Genomic DNA, 19106 nt, shown 5'->3' with positions numbered 1-19106 from the left:
GGTGGGTCGAGCCACGCTCTCGGTGCCTGTCTCCTACCTACCTGGTAATATCTACTTCTCCGTGCATACGAACCACCGCTTCCTGCGTACGTGGTAGCATGGGGGATGCACGTCCCGCACTACTAGTGTCCAGTGACTAGTAGGAGATGGTGGGAAACACCTTACTTCGACCGCGTACCTCCCCACCCTCTATCTAAACAGCCTGGCAGTGAGGCATTTACGCCCTCTTCCATGCAGCTGGAAATGAGGGATATGCAGAAGCTGCAGCCCAGTGTGACACGGCAGAATCCGAGAAAAGTCAATCCCTATCGCGAGCAAAAAGGCTAAAAGGTTGCACAACCCCCACGTGGTCGATCCTTTATGGTGGAATGCGAACCGGCTCGAGCTGGGATTCTGCTCCTAGCCGATTCTTCGCGACAAGTGGTGCCCACGCCGTACTGCGTATATCCTGGGACATATACGGAGTGGGATGCTCTGTGTCTAGTCAGGTGGCTTCTTTCGGACCTCTTCGATCTCAATTGCGTGTTGTTGAGTTCGTGTTGCTCCGTTGCTCCGTGGTGGGCAGTCATTCCGGTATAAATATACAAAAATAAACACTGGACACCGGATAGTGTCAGGAAGTAAATATACATGCCTGCATGCATACATGTATAAAGGAACCCCGGATTCTAATAGGATTAAATGAGCGTACCTACTGGACCCCATTAATTTTGCTGATCTTCTATTCTGCCATCTCCTTGCAGCTTGTCTTACTCTGCTCCATCGTACCATCGGCTGCCCTACAATCCTAGAACCACAACAGAGCTACAAAAACCGATTAAAAGTGTACATGGACAGTTGGATGATTGATATACAAGACAATGATCTGTAAGAAACGCCTCCGATCTTCTATACAATTATACACCCCCGTCCTCTCCCAAAAAAAAAGATTATATGAAATCAAAGTTTATCAAATCTCTTTACCGAAGGAAACCCCCCTCAAACGTTCACACTATATCCTACCCCAACGGCCCGGCGCCGTTTCAGAGTTTGGTAGAATTTCCGGGCCTCGTCGACCCAAAACACCGAGCTCGAAATACACAACAATTTGAACAGGTGGGCAAAGTTGAGAGGTTCCGTCTGGAAGATCCTCTGCAAGAAAGGCAGGTATATGACGCAGGCTTGGCCGGCAAGGGACCCGAAGACTGCGTAATTAAACATCTTGTTTCCGAAGAGGGAGATTTCGCCGCGGAGCACCGACTTGCCCTCGCTGCGACAAGCAAGTGCGTTGAACATGTCGAAGAGCACGAAGCAGGTGAAAGTCATGGTCGTGTCATGTGCCGTAACGACCCGAGATCGTTTGCCCGGGGTAATGCCGTCGTCAGCATCGCCCATCTCGTACACGTAGATCGCCAGGGTACCCATCATGATCGTCAGAGCCGCGGTGACCACCCGCTGGATGAGCGGCTTCGTGAGGACCCGGGCTGTCCTGGGTCGCGGCGGACGGCTCATGATGGTCGGATCAACCGGCTCTACACCCAATGACTGCGCCGGAGGGCCATCCATGAGAATATCTATCGGCGAACAGGTTAGCCAACTGACGGCAAAAAATACACGAGGGGCAAAAAGGGCGTGCATCACTTACTGATCCAGAGAATCTGCATAGCATTGAGCGGGTTCTTGAAGCCGAGAGTGGTACTCAAGAGCACCAGACTCAAGGCGGCAACGCTGGTACTGAGCTGGAATGTAATGAAGTTCTGGATGTTGTAGAAGATTCCCTTGCCCTGCTCAATAGCTCGCAGGATGGTTGAAAAATCGTCGTCCGTTAAGATCATATCCGCAGCTTCCTTCGCAACGTCGGTACCAAGCTTTCCCATTGAGATGCCAATGTCGGCCTTCTTCAGAGCCGGCGCATCGTTCACACCGTCTCCGGTCATGGCTACCACGTCGCCTCGGGACTGGAGGGCACGGACAATCTTCATCTTATGGTCCGGGCTGGTGCGGGCGAAGATTGAAACAGAGGCTATCGCTTGCGCAAGTTCCTCCGTGCTCATGCGATCGATACTTTCCCCACTGAGCACGGGTCGCGAACCCGGAGCGTCACTGATGGGCATTCCGAGTTTTTTTGCAATGGCCACGGCAGTGGTCTCCGCGTCACCCGTTATCATGATGATTCGTACCCCTCCAGCCATTAGGCGCCTGATCGACTTGTGCACGTTCTTGCGGGGTGGATCGTTCATGCCCACTAGTCCAGAGAAGACTAATCCGTTGTATCGATCATCGTCATCACCCTGGCTGGTTCTCGAAGTAGGAGTGCCGGACCTGCTCCCGAAAGGCCTTCCTCTAGACGAATCCCTCACCGCGCCACTGGCGAAAGCCAGGACTCTTAGTCCTTCCGATGCCATCTGCTCAGCTGCCTGTCGGACAGTCTGGCGTCGCGGCTCATCCAAGATAACTTCGCGGCCGTCCTTGGTTAGGTAGGTATCACACCTGGTCAGAACCTGCTCCAGAGCACCCTTGATATAGGCAACGTTGGTTTCACTGGAAGTGCCACTTCCGATGATCACGCCCATCCACTTGCGTTCGGAGCTAAAGGGAGTTTCGGCAACGCGCGCACTGATACGATCGCGCACGTCATCCTCTCCAAACGTGTCCAATAGATCCAATATGGCGACATCCGTGGGTTGACCAACCCATCTGCTCCTCACGGATCCGGAGGCTCTATCGTCAGTGGAGGACAATACTGCGGCCGATGATGCGCTCGCGGGCGAATTTGCGTTCACACGCGACAGTCTGGCGTTGTTGGCAATGTTTCCAATCCGAAGCACAGTTCTAGCTGCAGGCCCTGGAGTCAAAGATGTGATGTCGTTGTGGACCTCGAACGGCTCAGGACAATCGAAATGCCACATTTTCGTGACAGTCATATGATTGAGGGTGAGAGTTCCTGTTTTATCGCTGCAGACAACGTTCACCGATCCCAGGGTCTCGACACTTGGAAGTCTTCGCATGATTGCTCCCCTTTTTGCCATGCGCAGCACGCCCAGAGCAAGGGTTACCGTCACGATGATAGGAAGCCCCTCCGGAATCGCCGCGACCGCCAGAGAGACACCAATGGTAAACATTTCAAGGAGCTTGCGACCTTGCAGTAACCCTATGACAACAATCAATCCGATGACGCCAAAAGAGACATAGCTCAACTCTTGGCCCAATCGATCCATCGAGAGCTGTAGAGGCGTTCTCGGGCTCTCAATTTCCTGCAAAGAGGCCGAAATGCTGCCGAACTCCGTTCTTGCACCGGTGCCAATCACGATTCCTTGTCCGTATCCCGATCTAACCAGAGTACCCATGAAAGCGATATTGTGCTGCTCATTTAAACGGATATCCGCTCCTACAGCACCACTGGCCGGGGCATCGTAAAAAGGCGACCGCGGAGGACTGACGATTTTGGGCGAATGGATCGAAGTATTTTTTGCATTCCGAATGGCGTCGGCAAACTTCGTAACCGGCTCGTTTTCTCCCGTGAGGTTGGACTCATCGATGGATAGATCCGTCGCAGCGGTGATCCTAATATCTGCCGGAATGCGATCACCAACAGTAAACAGAACCATGTCACCGGGCACTAACTCGGCTGCCGGAACCGTAGTGGAGGCTTTGACCGCGGCCGAAGCTGAGCCAGGACTCTTGGTTCGAAGTTCCTGCAACTCCATGCTGTCATCGGGTCCTGCGGGCGCCGCGGGTATGGAGCTGTCCGTCGGAGTGTTCCAATGGGGGACGTCGCGAATAAGATGGGCATGATGCGGTACCAGGCGGCTCAGTGCTTCCAAGGATTTTTCCGACCGATACTCCTGAACGAATCCGACGGTAACGACAATTGTTACGGCGAGAGTGATGCTGACAGCATCGTCGTAATTACCCATGAAAAACGAAATCGCTGCCGATGCTAGAAGAAGCAAGATCAATGTTTCCCGGAATTGCTTAAGAAACCGCAGCCATAGCGGCTCGGGCTCCTCGTGAGGCAATTCATTTGGTCCATCCCGTATTAGGCGCACCTCGGCCTCTGCCGGAGTGAGTCCGTGGGTAAGAGAGGTTTGTAGATGCTCCGCGGTTTCCTGGGGGTCTAATAGGGAGTAGGTCGAGGTTGAGGTCTGTTCAAGATGCCCCGCGTCAGCGCCAGGCCCTCTTGAACGGGGCAACGGGAATTGTCGAAAGTGCCCGATAGTGATCGAACGGATGCGACTTGACTTACTTGGGGAGAGGGACTCGAGCGCACACCCGCCGGAGTGGTAGACGGGGGTCGTAAACCGGAGACCTGGGCATTATGCAAAGGTAGCGCAGGCGTCGCAGACCTTGACATCTCTCATGCTTTGTCGAAAGAGGGTCCTGTTAAATCCGGCTTATAGTTGTTATCATCCCATCAGGGAGAAGGGCGCAAAAGAGTGTCGATGTTGTTGAGTGGAATGCAAATTAGGGAGGCGAGGCTGAAAGAAGGAGCACAAAAGGTAATCAGCGAAAAGCCACGTTCTCAGACGCGAAACTGCATCAGTCATAAACAACTAGATGGACACTAAGGCAAGTGGAAACAAGGCTAAGAGTAAGGGCCACACAGGGTCTGGAAGAGGGAAGACCGAGAGCTAGGCGGTCCACAGTCACACAGACACCAAGGACGATGGATGATCCAGAGGGGCTTCTTGCAGTCGAGAAGCGCCGGCCAATACCCCGTGGGCTATGAAAAAAGCATACGGGCTCCAGGAGGGGATTCTTCGCTGCATGCAAGCGCCTTTTACTTCTGGACAGGCTGACCTCAACGCTGATGATGCTTTGCCCTTTGCGGCCTAGCGCCGGCGCCCCGTTAATCCGGCCGACGCCGGATGGGGCCTAGCGCCTCCCGTGACACAGGCCTGAGTCAGCAGCGCCCACACGTGACCCCAGCCACGGCCTTAACGGGCCAATCAGCAGCGCGCGTCGGCCTCGTTGCGGCTGGGCAACCGTCGATGCCTTAGATAATACCTGGACTTCCGCCCGCCGGACGCGCTCCCAGGCTCTCTTTCCCTCTTTTTCCCACCACCGCCTCCCAAATCATCCATCGACTCGGTTGATCCCAACCACCCCCTTCCGAATCACGGACGCGGTGGATACTCTTGCATTGGTCTCTACGCGATCGCTTCGACTCGCTTTCTTTTGGGCCCCTCTACGTGTTGCTTGCTCGTTTGCGACACCCCTTTTCGAAGCGGGCTGTAGGGGGCGAAGCACCTGATCCTGTTGTTTTCGGGATACAGCGCGTCATTAAATCGGGTTGCCAGGGCCTCCCACCACGCACCACCCCGCATTGCGCGCGGGCTTTTCTTGATCGGCCTTTTTGTCTAACGTCCATTGGGAAGCACATTGTCTCGTCTTTTTGTGTATTCCTTCTCCACAGTTAATTACCACCACCATGTTCTACTCGGAAACTCTCTTGTCGAAGACGGGGCCGCTGGCCCGCGTTTGGTTGTCGGCCAATCTGGAGCGCAAGCTGTCCAAATCCCACATCTTGCAGTCGGACATCGAAAGCAGCGTCAGTGCCATTGTTGACCAAGGACAGGCGCCTATGGCTCTGCGATTGAGTGGTCAGTTGCTGCTGGGTGTGGTCCGCATCTACAGCAGGAAGGCGCGCTACCTCTTGGATGACTGCAACGAAGCGCTGATGAAAATTAAGATGGTACGCTCTCTTGCTTCATGATGCTGTTGGATCTCTAATCTTACTGATGTTATTCACTGCTTAGGCCTTCCGGTTAACCAACAACAATGACCTCACCACCACCGTTGTTGCACCTGGTGGTATCACTTTGCCTGATGTTCTTACCGAATCCGATTTGTTCATGAATCTGGATTCCTCGCTGCTGCTACCTCAGTCCCTCAATTTGGAGCCAGAAGGAAAGCAGCTCGGCTCGTCCATGGATTTCGGCAGTCAACTTCTTCCCGATAGCAGCTTCCGCCGTTCCGTCTCCCAGGAACCCCCCCGCCTTGAAGACCATACTTTAGTCGATCTTGACTTGGGAGAGGACGAAACGCCGCTGGGTCATGACTTTAGTATGGAAGTTGGTCGAGATGCTCCGGCTCCCCGGCCTGTCGAGGAAGATCTTTTCAGTGATGCTGGCAAATTCAACGATGTCGATCTGCCTTTGGACCTCGGCGAAGATGATGCTCCCTTGGATAAGATGGATCTCGGTACCGATGGTCCTCAGGACACGCTCCTGCAGGCGGATGACACTCTCGATCTTGGTGGTGAAGAAGGACCGGCCCTTGCTGGCGAGGAAGACGAATCCGATCGTGAATCCGTCCTTAGCGACCTCCCGGATGCCGATATTGAGAAACTCGGACAAGCATATGATGATACCTTCCACCACGACGGAGAAGATAACGAAGGGAACCAGGAAGGAGAAAAGGACGAGATTACTGCACAACATGCGCAGCGCTCTAAGCGGCGCAAGGTCGAACCTCTGATGGAGCTTGATGAAAAGACCGACTACACTGGTACCGAGATCAGGCAATTGCATGAAAACCGCGCCGATATCATGAAACCCACATCCACTCTGCCCCGTGATCCAGTTCTTCTCACTCTCATGAACATGCAAAAGAATGGAGATTTCGTATCAAATGTGATGGGCGGAGGCCGTGGACGAGGCTGGGCCCCCGAGCTTCGCGACTTGCTCTCGTTTGACGCAGTGAAAAAGGCCGGCGAACTTAAGAGGAAACGCGACAGCGGCATCTCGGACATGGATATTGAAGCTGCCACTGTCCCTGCGCTGGAGCTGGGCGAAGAGGAGGCGATCGTGCCGGTAGATGAGGGACTCGGTCTGGACTCGACCCTGAATCAGCGATCCGAGATTGAATTTCCCGGTGACGAGGAGGAGCAGGGTTTGCGCATGAGCGATGATGAGGGCATGGATCAGCCGCCATTGGACGAGTTTGACGAGACGATCGAACCGGCAGACAGCGGACCGGTCTCAATCGGCACCAAGCATGCTGTTCACATCCTACGCGACCGCTTGGGCGAGTCTGCGGCGGAACAGAAGAAGAGCGTGAAATTCCAGGAGCTCCTGCCGGAGAAGAAGGCCTCCAAGGCCGATGCCACCAAGATGTTCTTCGAAGTTCTGGTGCTGGCTACCAAGGATGCCGTCCAGGTCGAACAACGATCTGATGCCGTTGGAGGACCGCTCGAAATTCGGGGAAAGCGCGCTCTTTGGGGCTCGTGGGCCGAGGAGAATACCAGCGGCGAGTCTGTCAGCCAAGCTGCTCCGGTCACGGCTTAGATGATGTTTGTTCTGTACAGTCGGTCGCAATTTTCTTTTTCTTTTTCTTTTTTTTTTCTCTATTCTTTGGCTCGTTGACCCCTGATATCTTTGGCCTTTTTTCTTTTCTTCTCTCTTTATCTTCTTGTGACTGTCTTGGTTCTACTCTGAGAAGACCCCCTCTTGTACTTGGATGCAGGCTCTGTTTGCTTAATGAATTGGTGGAGTTTGGGAGTCAGTTTTAAGGGTTTCTGAGAAAAGGCGGTTCTGGATTTGATTCTTGCGATGTCCAGGATTTGTTGGATTTCTGGGGCGAATTGGTCCGGGACGATTAGGTAGCTTGATCTAGTAGTTAACATAGAAGCGGAGTCACTGATTCCATTGACACTGGTATCTTGAACGGGTGTAGCTGGTCATGCACGTGGCCGCCGTAAATCTCCGATTCTCTCGGTACTTTTGTTTTCTCCATTCCTTCCACCCGACAATGTCGGTATCCTGATTCTTGTGAACTATCAATTGATCAACCCGCCAGCAATGGCCCACGTAACTAAAGCATCATGCACACCACTTAGTCATGGAACCAGCTCTAGATCCCAGCATGGTCGGCTCGATGCATTGCCGATAAGCCCGAGGCTAAGGATCAGTCATGGATACTAAGATCAGCAAGATGGGTCAAGCTAACCTAGCCAATTAGCTCCAGCCCCCATCAAAGCCTTAACGCCGTCGCCGTGACTAGAAAAATGCTTGCTTGCTTTGCATTTTTCCCTTCTCTGGACGACAGAGTAATTTGCCCCGGCTTTTGTCATCATCGGTGGGGTTTGGAGCCGTTCGTGGGCGAGCGATAAGCATTTTCGCTTTGGTTATTAAGCTCGACCTCTTTCAAACGTACTTGGATTCTTGCTCTGTTCTCCTTTATGGGTTTTTGATTATCCTTTCGGCCATCGATAATTCATGCAGCTACCGGTCCTCGATCGACCGGTTAGCTGAGCACTGTATTCATAACGTCATCTCGGCGCACCCACGAACATAGGAAAGAGGACCTTGGCAAAACGGAGGAACGAGTTCTTGACGACTGAAATCAATCATGTCTGCAGCGCAGCCGGGGGACTCGGGCTCCCGACCAGTTGTCGGCACCAAGATCCATTCGCACAGGCGATCAACAGACGACGAAAGAACCGACGCCGGCGATTCTGACCCGGAAAAATCGGATGATGCCAATACCTATGCGCCAATCAATGTCACGCCATCTGCAAATGACGGGCGAATGCAGAGGCTTCATTCAACTTCATCCCGACCTATTGAGCGCAGTTGGTCTCTCAATGACGGTTATAGCTGCCATACTGCCGATGAAGAGGCAGGGGCCCATCTTCCGGACGAAGCACAGGGCGAGGATACCGATGAGTCCTCGGCTTTTGTTGTTGCATGGGACGAGAATGACCCCATGAACCCTCGCAATTTTAACACCTTCAGGCGGTGGATAATCGTCATCATCTGTTCGATGGGCTCCTTATGCGTGTAAGTTCAGAGTAGCCAGCTTTGCAGCCAATGTCCCCACTGATATCCTGCCTGGATAGGACCTGTACTTCCTCTATGTATACGGTCACCTATGATCAAATAACGCAGGAATTCAATTGTTCCCGGTTGGTTGCAACGCTAGGATTGTCGTTTTTCATATTTGGCCTGGGTAAGCTTGGGATCTTCACTGTACCCTGGCCGTGAATTGCTAACGTATCTTCGATGCAGCGGTTGGGCCCTTATTTCTTGGGCCCTTATCAGAGGTGGGCGTGTTCCCTGGCGAAATTGATTGTTTCTGCTAATGTCATACAGTTCTACGGTCGAAGATACATCTATATCATCTCGTTCACATTTTTCTTGATTTGGCTGATTCCGTGTGCCGTGGCTCAGAATATCGAGACAATGATTGTGTGCCGTTTTTTTAACGGTATTGCGGGAAGCGCATTTCTGAGTGTTGCCGGCGGTACAGTGGGCGATCTCTTTGCTCGTCATGAGCTTAGTGCACCGATGATGCTCTATACAGCGTCGCCTTTTGTTGGCCCTGAAGTTGGGCCATTGTAAGTTTCCCCGCCAGTTACTTCTGATGAACTGCCTTGTGTGGTTGGATTGCTGCTCGGTAGCTGACGGCCAGCTCTCAGAGTGGGTGGATTTATAAACCAGTATACCACATGGTACGTCTTTTCCCTTCGAAAAAGTCGTGTGTAGGACACATGCTTACCTTGCTGGTTCTCGGTTATTAGGCGCTGGACTTTCTATGTGCTTCTCATTTGGACGGGTTTATTACTTATCTCGATCATTGCTCTTGTCCCTGAAACCTATCATCCCGTGTAAGTGGATGCTGTTGACAGCAGCTCAGACAGTCTATCTTAAGCAGCTATACTAACAGGGGTGAGGCAGACTCTTGAGACGCAAGGCGCGACAAATGCGCAAGGAAACAGGGGATGACCGCTGGAAAGCTCCAATCGAAAGGTTGAATCGCTCAGTGGCACAGACGGTTCTGCGGTCCACCTACCGGCCCATGCTGCTTCTTACACTAGAGCCCATGTGCTTGAACCTTTGTATATTTTCCGCCATCCTTTTAGGCATCCTCTATCTCTTCTTCGGCGCCTTTCAATTGGTATTTGGCAACGTGTATGGCTTTGAGCTATGGCAGCGGGGTCTTTGTTTTCTTGGTCTATTTGTGGGGATGCTCTTTGCTATCCTGTCTGACCCGTTGTGGCGACGCATTTACCAGCGCCTGGAGAAGAATCATGAAAGGGCAGTTGGGAAGGCTGACGACTTCCAGCCGGAGTGGCGGCTTCCCCCAGGTGCGTCTATCGATCTGTCATTCGCATTGGCGCCTAATTATAGGACAACGATGGTGATGCTAATTCGTGATGAAGCGATCCTTGGCGGACCGCTCGTGACCATAGGCCTGTTCATCTTTGCTTGGACGATTTATCCCCATGTGCATTGGATTGCACCTATCATCGGGAGTGCGTTTTTTGGAGCCGGGTAAGTTTCCAACAGGGCCAGAGTTGGCGCATTCCTGTTTTGCTCTTCAGCGCATCTAGGCTTGCGTCTACTAGCAACAAATGAGCGGTACTCATTCGATTCTTCCACAAAATCTAGCACGATCCTGGTATATTCGGGCATTTTCACCTTTCTGGTTGATGCATATCCGACATTTGCGGCCAGTGCTCTGGCAGCAAACAGTTTTGCTCGTTCGCTGTTTGGTGGGATATTTCCCTTGTTTGGAATACAAAGTAAGGAATCAACCTGCCACCTCTTTTTCCTTTTTCCTTTATGGATGGCCTACCTTACATTGCATGGCATGGGAAGGGCCCAATGGCCCATACTGGGCTAGTGCTTCTTGATCCATCAAGTTCAGAGTTGCAGTTTTTCTTTTCTTTTCATATTTTTTTTTCTTCTTTAATGATTCATTCTTTCGATTGAGTCATTCTCTCTTTTGAGTTTTCATTTGAGGCTTTGAAGGCATCAAACTTGACGTGTCGATGTGATAGAGACCTTGACCGCCAGTTGCTAACCGCCGCCTGCAGTGTATAACCGATTGGGATACCACTGGGCAACTTCGTTGCTCGCTTTTCTGACCCTGGCCATGACACCGTTTCCGTGAGTTACCCCGTTGTAACAACTCAACCTCTCCCTTTTCTCTTGCCAGTCGGGTACGAAGGACGAGGGACTGTCTCCTGCAGGGAGCTTCTGCAGCTCGGACCGCATGCTGTCCTTGACATCTTCCGGCCTTCGTTGCGTCTCACCATTGCGCATGATTCTGGGAATGGCCGTGGGAAACCCGCAGCATGCTTTCGAGGGTCTGGCTAACCGCGATCATTCGGATATAGGTATATTTTCTTCCAGTACGGCAGTCGCATTCGCAAGAAGAGCCGATTTGCGACGCGGTAGATTCATTTTCTCCGCCCCCCAGTTTCCAACAAAAAGAAAAGGAGAAGTTTAATGCTGCGACATCGGTTGCGAGCGGGGTTGGTCGTCTTGATCTTCTACAGAGCCCAATGGTCATACTCGCTCGTATTTACGCGGATGCAGGTATTGCGCTGCAGGGAACAACAGCGACAGGAAAGCCGGTGGACAGGGTTATATGGGATATGGGATATGGGATATGGGATATGGGATATGGGATATATATAGTTGCTATGCATGCACATAATGTACAGTAGAGGCTACGATCTAGGCCCGACAGACCAAAATCGAAGCGAATAAGGAGTTGGACGTCTCCCACCGAATTGAACAGACCGCTACTGCCGCGTGCACAGCTGACGCCCAGCTGGGGGAGAAACACGCTGCTTTGCTGGATCAGACGAGGCCTCGCCGAGAACCAAGTTTCGAGCCCTCAACACGAACCAAGGAGGGCTGCCTCGGATGAGGCTGGCATGCCGTCGAGATGCAGGAGGGATGAAGCCTGGGGAGGGAGCAGCGATGGCAGACGAGCCGAGGCAGACGCTGGCAGACGCTCTCGGGGGATTCCGGAGGTCGGCGTGAGTCAGCATCCCGGGGCGACCCGACGACGAGGCCCAAAAATGGCTCATTCCTACGGATGTTGACTATCATGGCCGTTGACATGAGATTTCGACTCGATTCCTAGGACATGTGAAGCTGTGAGGTTGTCACCTACTGCGTAGAGTACTCGTCTGTATCTCCAGCAGAGCTCCCCTCTTGACCTTGAAGTCGCATTGATAATATTTATAATAAGAATCAGAGGTCCATCACAAAAAGAAAAAAAAAAAATCAAATCAAATAATAGTAATAGTAATAGTAATAGTAATAGTAATAGTAATAATAATAATAATAATAATAAAGAGGATGCCACCGCCGGTCCTCTCAGTGCTCCTGCCAGACGCTTGCGGTTGTTGGACACGCGACTCTTGACTCTTTTCTTTTCTTTTCTCTCTGACCGGGATCTTTGCATTAATTCGAAGATTATTATTATTGCTCGTCGCTCATTAGCCTCTCTGCTGCGACTCTCCCCGCGTTCGCGCTCTCTGGCCTTCTTCCCCTCGTCGGTTCATTCGAGAAAATCTCTCATCCTCGCCCGCCTTTATATTTCTTCCCCTCGTTCGATCTCTCTGGCTTGATTTTCCCCGCAGTCCCAGTTCCTGTCCCAGCTTTGGATGCTCGCTCCACTGCCACAATTGATTGATTTGATGATAAGTCCGTGTTCCTGTCTGGGTTTTTAAAAGGAAAAAGACCATCCGCGCGGCTTCCTGCATGGAATTTCGGTCGACATTCCAACTCCAACTCAAGTCGCAGAACCTGTCACCCTCGCTGAAGCTGAGAGCCGTCAGACTGAGCTGTGAGCACGCAAGGTCCCCTGCCTCCACCCTCCACTTTTTGCGATCGGATCCGCCGTTCGCTCCGTTTCCTTCGACCTGCTCGCCCGCCCGCCTCGGTCGTGCTTTCTATGCCCTCGGTCCGTGAGAGAACGGCCAATTTGCTGCTTCTGCCCGACGAGACGGCTGAGATCGTCCCCGATTCGACTCCTCACCCTGGATTGCAACTGGTGCGCTCGTACGCGCTGCCCCGAGCTGGTTTTGTACAGAGACATCAGAATCGGTGGCAACGTGGTTGCTACGGCGCTCTCCCTCTAACCAACTGACGAAGCACCACAAAAGTTCCGGCGCCGTTTCCGTTCGTCCCCCCCCTCCCCTACCGCCCGCTCCGTCATCGTTCATACTTACGGCGCAACGCTTTCACTCCGGTCGCGTCGGTCGCCGTCGCACTTTCATGTCGAGATGAAGGTCGAACACCAGGATAATAGCTCCTCGGCTTCTGCTGATCCCAGTGGGCCCGTGCAGGGTGTCGAGGATCTGGGAGAGCCCCCCGAGCACTCGAAGAGCAAGACCGATGCCGGTGATAATGCGCCCGCGGAGAATGGTCAGAAGTCGACCAACTCGAAAGACCCGTCACGCCCGCGACGGAAGAAGGCCCGACGCGCGTGCTTTGCTTGCCAGCGGGCGCATCTGACTTGCGGTATGATCTGCCCGACCTTGTCTTTCTATATGTTTCTTCTGCCGTCCTTGCTGTCCTTGTCGCTTTGCGCCGGATGCCTTCGGGCATCTGCTGAGCCGTTTCTTTTGGACGTTCCGGTAGCGGTGAAGACCCGAGACTGACCACAGCTTTGCGATTAGGTGATGAGCGACCATGTCAGCGATGTATCAAACGAGGCCTCCAGGATGCCTGCCATGACGGTGTTCGCAAGAAGGCCAAGTATCTGCACGATGCGCCGGACGGAGCCTTGATGCCCGGAATCGGCGGCAACTTCTACGGTAATACCATGCGCAGCAGCCTGCCCATGTCGAGAAACGGCGCCAATGCTGTCAATGCGAACACGCCGCAGAATTCGGCCCCAAACTTTTACCCCACGCCCCAGTCCAGCTCATATAACGTCTACCAAGAAAACACCCTCAACCAGAACTCCTTTACCTCGCAATCTCCGATGTCTCCGACCTTCAACCTGAAGACCACGCCAACCGCCCGAAACAACAGTCTGTCGTCTTCTGTCGGCCAGCAACCGCCCAGCGCAACCGTTTCGGGGGCGGCCACTCAGAACCCGAATCCGCTTGGGGGGCCGTTCTTCGATCCGAGCGACCCGGCTCTCTTCAACTTTGACCTGTCGAGCATGAACTTCGAGAATCGGTACGGCGCGCTAGAATTTGGGATGCTGGGGCACATGGCGACGGGCGCCGGCGACTCGCCCAGCGACTCCGCCACGCAGCGAGGGTCGATGGGCCGCAGCGGATCGGCGCAGTTCTCGAATACGCCGATCACCGGGGCGGCCGCCTTTGGGGACAGCCCCGGGGGTCAACAGCCGTTCATGTTTGGCGATCCTTTGCTCAACGAATGGTCTAATGGCCAGCCCTCGGGCCAGCCGCACATGAACGTGGGCGGCGTGTATGCGCAGTCCGGCCAAGGCAGCGTGATCCCCGGGCACCTGTCCAAAGCCGACGCACCCCATGCCTTCGCCATCGAAAGCGGGCCCCCGGCGAGTTTTGCCAGCCCCAGTGCGACAACTAGTCCGCACATGACGGCCGGCTTCGACGAGGTGACGTTCAACAACACCGTGGCGAACAAGTCCAACGGTCTCGTTCCGAACGGCCAGCGCCCGACGATCACAACGCCGAGTCTGAAGCAGCAGACCCTTCAGGTCGGCACCAAACGACGCCAGCGGAACCCGTCGTCTATCTACGAGAATGTCAAGGAACCCTACGCCTATACGAATCGCTTTCACAACCTGACCGCCTTCATCCAGCGGCGCTTTCCTCCGCAGAAGACCCTGCAGATTGCCAAAGCGCTGGCCTCGATCCGACCCTCTTTCATTGCCACGACCAAAACCCTGAACCGCGACGATCTGATCTTCATGGAGAAGTGCTTCCAGCGGACCCTGTTTGAGTATGAGGACTTCATCAACGCGTGTGGTACCCCGACCATTGTCTGCCGCCGGACGGGCGAGATTGCGGCCGTCGGCAAGGAATTCAGCATCCTCACGGGCTGGAAGAAAGACGTCTTGCTGGGCAAGGAGCCGAACCTGAACGTCAACACCGGCGGCACCGTCCCCGAGTCAGGCGCATCCTCGCGCAGCTACACGCCGCGCAGCTCCGCCGGCGAGGCCCCTGCGCCGGGGCGGCCGCACCCGGTGTTTTTGGCGGAGCTGCTGGATGACGATAGCGTGGTCGAGTTCTACGAGGACTTCGCACGGCTGGCCTTTGGAGATTCGCGTGGCAGCGTGATGACCACGTGTAAGCTGTTGAAATACAAGACGAAGGAAGACATGGAACTGGCGCGGTCCGATGACCACCAGCGATGGAACAACCACCTGCGCAAAGGTGGCATCGCCAGCGAGGCGGGGATGAACCAGCTGGGCTTCAAAGACGGCAAAGTCGAATGCGCGTACTGCTGGACAGTCAAGCGAGATGTGTTCGACATTCCCATGCTTATTGTGATGAATGTAAGTGTGATACCAGCGAGGAAGATGTGTTTGAGAGCGACCAACTGACCGGTTTGTTAGTTTCTACCATGTATTTGATTTTATGGATAACGCAGGGATATACGTCTCTTACGCTTTAATCGGTTCATGCGGCTCATACCCGGGAAGGATCTCTAAAAAAATGTCGGCTGTCTGTGATTGTTACTGGTTTCATTTCATTTGTTTCATTTCTTTCTCTCTTTTTTGAAGATGGGGCACCCTGTCGAAATCTTTTTGCACTGGTACATAACTTTCGGATGATTCCCTTGGAAGCCCTCGACGCAGCTTCTTCGTTTTTATTTTTCTACTGTTGGTTCTTGTTTGGTCTTGTTCTTTGGCTTGATTGATGCACTTTTGTACATATGTACCTCTACATACGGGACCGGGCCTTGCGTGTTGTTTGAGTACGGGACGAATGCCGGAAATGCCCGCGGGCAGTTTTCAAGCAGTTCTCCAGCAGTTTACAGGAGACGAGGGATGCATCCAGCGTGTCTGTCACTGGATGCATCGACAGATACTGTGGGTGCATCGATCTCGCAGCACGTAGCGTCGACACCTGGGGCACCACCGCCGGCCTGAGGCGCCGGCCCTCTCCGGACCAATCAGGACGGCGCAAACCCCGCGTTGCGGCTTATCGATAGCGAATCCACCGCCGCTTTTCTTTCCTTCCATCGCCTTCTCTCGTTCTCCCTTCTTCTCGCCCTCCATTGTTCTTCCCCAGACCACTTCCCTCCCCTTCACGTCGACCCTGACTTCCATTCCCACACCATGCGACCAGACGGTCCTCGCGATCCCGTGGCCGGGCCGGACAGTGGCCCCGAGCCCCCCTTTCCCGTGCGCTTGTCCGGGCCCGTGATCAAAGGCTTCGGACGAGGGAGTAAAGAGGTGAGAGCCGGATGAGGAGACATCCGTTTGTTTGCCATTTGTGTCATCGAGGCCGACTAATGGTGGACTTGCCAATTGCAGTTGGGCATCCCCACGGCCAACATTCCCGCCGACGGTCTATCGGACTACCCGGATCTTCAGGTTGGGGTGTACTATGGCGTTGTCGCTTTGGACCCGTCCAAGTTCGCCTATGCAGCCGAGCCCTCGACGTCGACGAATATTCTTCCTGCCGTGTTGAGCATCGGATATAATCCATTCTACAAGAATACCACGCGATCGGTGGTATGTTGTGCCCAGATGAAGTAGAACCAGAATGGGGGCCAGAGAGAGAGAGAGAGAGAGAAAGAGAACGAGAGGACACCAGGAGACTCACACTCGATAACAGGAAATCCACATCATGCCACCACTCTCGTCGCCTTCACCCACAGCCACAGGGGAACCCGGCCATGTGAGATTCCACAAGCTACCGGACTTTTACGGCACCAACCTGAACCTGCTGATCCTGGGGTACATTCGGCCCGAGTACGACTATGTGTCGCTGGAGGCCTTGGTGGAGGATATCCGACTGGACTGCGAGGTCGCACGGCAGAGTCTGCAGCGACCGACGTATGCCTGCTACTTAACAGGAGAGGAGAGTGGATCGGAGACCGTGACGGCCCAATGTCGGTGGTTGACGGGGTTTTAAATTCGACGTACATAAAAGTTTGAAGGAGGGACGAACGGACGGAAGAGGGGGGTGAAGAGCCACCCCGATTGCGACGCTCCTCCCGCATAGACTGTACAGCAGCAACACTAGCGAAGAAACCATGCATAAACGAGACCACAAATTCCTGTCTGTCTGCCTATGGCCTGCATCAGCCCTATCTTGGCTCTTGGCGGCGGAGACCCCTTGCGGAATGCCAATACTCGTCGACGTCATTGCCATTCTCGCCAAGCGCTCCGCGGCCGGATTTAAACCCTTTTCTTTGCCCTGGAGAGCGTTGCTGGAAGTATTCACTCGTGTGTCTTACTCTTGTCCGCTGCTATCCTTTGCTCCCCAATCCCTCCCCGAAACATGGACCGCCTCCGCCAGCACTTCCGCCGCCGTCGCAGCAGCGCCAGCAGTTCGCCCTTGCAACCCCCGATCTCCCCGACGCTGAGCCATGATAAACAAAAGAACAAGTCTATTGGCGAGCCCCGCCGACTCTATATTACCTCCAACACGCCCGACTTCGACGCCAACATTATCCGCCGCTTCCAGGCCGAAGGATTCGACGTCGAGTACTTGCCTTTCGTCGCATCGGGGACGGACGAACCGGAACGAGAACGTAAGGAGCTCGAGAAACTCCTGCACGAACGCGAGGATGACCTCGAGGCGGGCGAACGGTACGCCGTAGTTGGTAGGTGGTTTTCTTCGTTTCGAGACGTTCAGACAAGCATGCCTTTGCTAAGTCCATTTCCTCGCGCAGCATATCACCGACCTGCCTATCTGCTGCTTTCTTCTCATCACCTGTCGACTTCGGCCACGAATCCATTCCCTCGACTTTGTGCCCTAGTGACCTACTATCCCGAGCCTCCCAGTTCCTTTTCAAATGGACAGCAGCAACGGGAGTCTGTCGACATCATCCCGCAATCCACTACCTCCTCGACCACCAACTCCTGTTACGCCTCGCTATCATTGCTTCCCATTCAGATCCATCTCGCAGGTCCGCAGCCTTCGTCTCTTCACGATGACTACCACAGTCATCCGAGCAAGAAGCGTCATCGCTGTCATCTCTTCTTTTACCCGGAGTCCGATCCCGGATTTGCCGAATCTACGTCTAAAGTGTATGATGGCATCAGCTCGCGCCTAGCCTGGAGTCGCGCCCTAGACTGTCTGAAGCGCGGGTTTGGATGGCCTGGCGGCCATTGGGATGTGCCCGAGGTTGAGTCCGTGTGGGAGGAATACTGGCGCGGTCTGTTTTACAACAACCGGAATGCCGAGGAGACTGAGACACATGTTGCGCAGACCTTGCGCCTAATGGGTGGCAGTTTAGGGCCATCGTTGGGCGAGGACGATGGATATCGTTCGGACCCGACGGTCGAACTGCAAGATACCGCCTCGGTGAATTGCGTTCCTACCATGATCGGTGGTGAGGCTCCCTGGAACATTTGATTTCTTCTTTTTTTTTTTTTTTTTTTTTTGTCCTTCACATCTACCCCACTCGTGTGAAAGAAAGAAAAGAAAAAAGATCAATCGGCTGACCCATTCGAAGGAACCACTTCTGCTTCTATCACCAACTTCTACACCACCCAATTCTTCCCCTCCGGACCCCCCTCGCAGACCATCCGCCTGCTCTCGCGTACTATCGGCCCCAATCGCATAGTCGACGAGCTCCTCCTCACTTTCACCCACACCGAAGAAATTCCCTGGCTCCTGCCTCGTGTCCCGCCCACCGACCGCCCCGTGCGTATCCTTCTTGTCATGACAGCCCTGTTTGTCGCCGGAAAGATCACTCGCCATAACATCTATTGGGATCAGGCCAGCGTCCTGGTGCAGGTTGGATTGCTGGATCCGGCGCTCGTGCCGACCGGGTTTCAGGCCACCGGGCCCAATCGCGAAGGGAAGGAAACGGTGGAAAGGATCCCGGTAGTTGGGAGCGAAGGGGTCGAGAGGGTGTTGGATTGAAATTTCTCTTCTCTCTTTCTCTCTCCTTCTTTTTCTTTCTTTATTGTCCTGTTTTTGATTGAGCATACCCTGGCTGTGTTGCAAGTAGTTCGATGTTATTTAAATACAGCCTCTTAGGGCTGACTGTGGAGCTGGCCGGATCGACGGTTCCGATTGGTTTGTTTAGACTGATATGATAGATCCAACCCATTCCTCATAGAAAGCCCAAGCAACGAAAAAAGTATTTCCCAGTCGATGTACTGATCTTTGGCAATGTGATAATTAATAAATAGTCCATAGATAGTTTTAAATAACACGACGCTCTCAATGCATGCTCGCTATTCTTTTTTTTTGG

The 19106-nt window shown here is 53.6% G+C and overlaps 7 protein-coding genes across 7 annotated transcripts; 5 read left to right on the top strand and 2 right to left on the bottom strand.

Moving 5' to 3' along the window:
* Window positions 1-827: 827 nt before the first annotated feature.
* pmr1 (Ca(2+)/Mn(2+)-transporting P-type ATPase PMR1) lies at window positions 828-4729 on the bottom strand. Its single transcript, XM_024848988.1, has 3 exons — window positions 4226-4729; window positions 1625-4124; window positions 828-1553 (listed from the first exon to the last, which is right to left on the bottom strand). The coding sequence occupies exons 1-3, from the start codon at window positions 4331-4333 to the stop codon at window positions 979-981; spliced, it is 3183 nt and encodes a 1060-aa protein (XP_024705763.1). The 5' UTR covers window positions 4334-4729; the 3' UTR covers window positions 828-978.
* A 293-nt stretch (window positions 4730-5022) lies between these two features.
* Window positions 5023-7639, top strand: P170DRAFT_435649 (kleisin alpha). Its single transcript, XM_024848987.1, has 2 exons — window positions 5023-5674; window positions 5739-7639. Exons 1-2 carry the CDS (start codon window positions 5411-5413, stop codon window positions 7266-7268), a joined length of 1794 nt encoding a protein of 597 aa, XP_024705762.1. The 5' UTR covers window positions 5023-5410; the 3' UTR covers window positions 7269-7639.
* Window positions 7640-8194: 555 nt separating this feature from the next.
* P170DRAFT_144811 (MFS transporter) lies at window positions 8195-10947 on the top strand. Its single transcript, XM_024842492.1, has 10 exons — window positions 8195-8762; window positions 8822-8931; window positions 8991-9025; window positions 9075-9319; window positions 9401-9433; window positions 9503-9589; window positions 9660-10069; window positions 10145-10256; window positions 10374-10507; window positions 10802-10947. The coding sequence occupies exons 1-10, from the start codon at window positions 8332-8334 to the stop codon at window positions 10876-10878; spliced, it is 1674 nt and encodes a 557-aa protein (XP_024705761.1). The 5' UTR covers window positions 8195-8331; the 3' UTR covers window positions 10879-10947.
* A 442-nt stretch (window positions 10948-11389) lies between these two features.
* Window positions 11390-11919, bottom strand: P170DRAFT_435648 (uncharacterized protein). Its single transcript, XM_024848986.1, has one exon. The coding sequence runs from the start codon at window positions 11804-11806 to the stop codon at window positions 11516-11518; it is 291 nt and encodes a 96-aa protein (XP_024705760.1). The 5' UTR covers window positions 11807-11919; the 3' UTR covers window positions 11390-11515.
* A 1090-nt stretch (window positions 11920-13009) lies between these two features.
* Window positions 13010-15300, top strand: P170DRAFT_445759 (Zn(II)2Cys6 transcription factor domain-containing protein; the record flags this gene model as incomplete). The annotated part of the gene is made up of 3 exons (XM_024850733.1): window positions 13010-13247; window positions 13406-15222; window positions 15283-15300. The coding sequence occupies 3 exons, from the start codon at window positions 13010-13012 to the stop codon at window positions 15298-15300; spliced, it is 2073 nt and encodes a 690-aa protein (XP_024705759.1).
* A 708-nt stretch (window positions 15301-16008) lies between these two features.
* fmn1 (riboflavin kinase) lies at window positions 16009-16810 on the top strand (the record flags this gene model as incomplete). The annotated part of the gene is made up of 3 exons (XM_024853098.1): window positions 16009-16125; window positions 16207-16407; window positions 16511-16810. 3 exons carry the CDS (start codon window positions 16009-16011, stop codon window positions 16808-16810), a joined length of 618 nt encoding a protein of 205 aa, XP_024705758.1.
* Window positions 16811-17179: 369 nt separating this feature from the next.
* Window positions 17180-18772, top strand: P170DRAFT_354026 (dienelactone hydrolase; the record flags this gene model as incomplete). Its single annotated transcript, XM_024844006.1, has 3 exons — window positions 17180-17504; window positions 17574-18236; window positions 18360-18772. 3 exons carry the CDS (start codon window positions 17180-17182, stop codon window positions 18770-18772), a joined length of 1401 nt encoding a protein of 466 aa, XP_024705757.1.
* Between the last annotated feature and the right edge of the window lie 334 nt (window positions 18773-19106).

The sequence above is a fragment of the Aspergillus steynii genome (assembly GCF_002849105.1).
Source record: "Aspergillus steynii IBT 23096 chromosome Unknown P170scaffold_3, whole genome shotgun sequence".
NCBI lineage: Eukaryota > Fungi > Ascomycota > Eurotiomycetes > Eurotiales > Aspergillaceae > Aspergillus > Aspergillus steynii.
The sequence above is the reverse complement of the archived record's forward strand: the minus strand, read 5'-3'. Positions and strand labels throughout refer to the sequence as shown.

Excerpts from the sequence above, each read along its gene's own strand:
- pmr1 (XM_024848988.1), bottom strand. The coding sequence starts at position 4,333 with ATGTCAAGGTCTGCGACGCCTGCGCTACCTTTGCATAATGCCCAGGTC. Across the intron at positions 4,125-4,225 it reads GCTCGAGTCCCTCTCCCCAA|ACCTCAACCTCGACCTACTC; the intron begins GTAAGTCAAGTC and ends CATCTTGAACAG. Across the intron at positions 1,554-1,624 it reads TATGCAGATTCTCTGGATCA|ATATTCTCATGGATGGCCCT; the intron begins GTAAGTGATGCA and ends GTTCGCCGATAG.
- P170DRAFT_435649 (XM_024848987.1), top strand. The coding sequence starts at position 5,411 with ATGTTCTACTCGGAAACTCTCTTGTCGAAGACGGGGCCGCTGGCCCGC. Across the intron at positions 5,675-5,738 it reads CGCTGATGAAAATTAAGATG|GCCTTCCGGTTAACCAACAA; the intron begins GTACGCTCTCTT and ends TTCACTGCTTAG.
- P170DRAFT_144811 (XM_024842492.1), top strand. The coding sequence starts at position 8,332 with ATGTCTGCAGCGCAGCCGGGGGACTCGGGCTCCCGACCAGTTGTCGGC. Across the intron at positions 10,070-10,144 it reads GGAGTGGCGGCTTCCCCCAG|CGATCCTTGGCGGACCGCTC; the intron begins GTGCGTCTATCG and ends TTCGTGATGAAG. Across the intron at positions 10,508-10,801 it reads TCCCTTGTTTGGAATACAAA|TGTATAACCGATTGGGATAC; the intron begins GTAAGGAATCAA and ends CGCCGCCTGCAG.
- P170DRAFT_435648 (XM_024848986.1), bottom strand. The coding sequence starts at position 11,806 with ATGAGCCATTTTTGGGCCTCGTCGTCGGGTCGCCCCGGGATGCTGACT.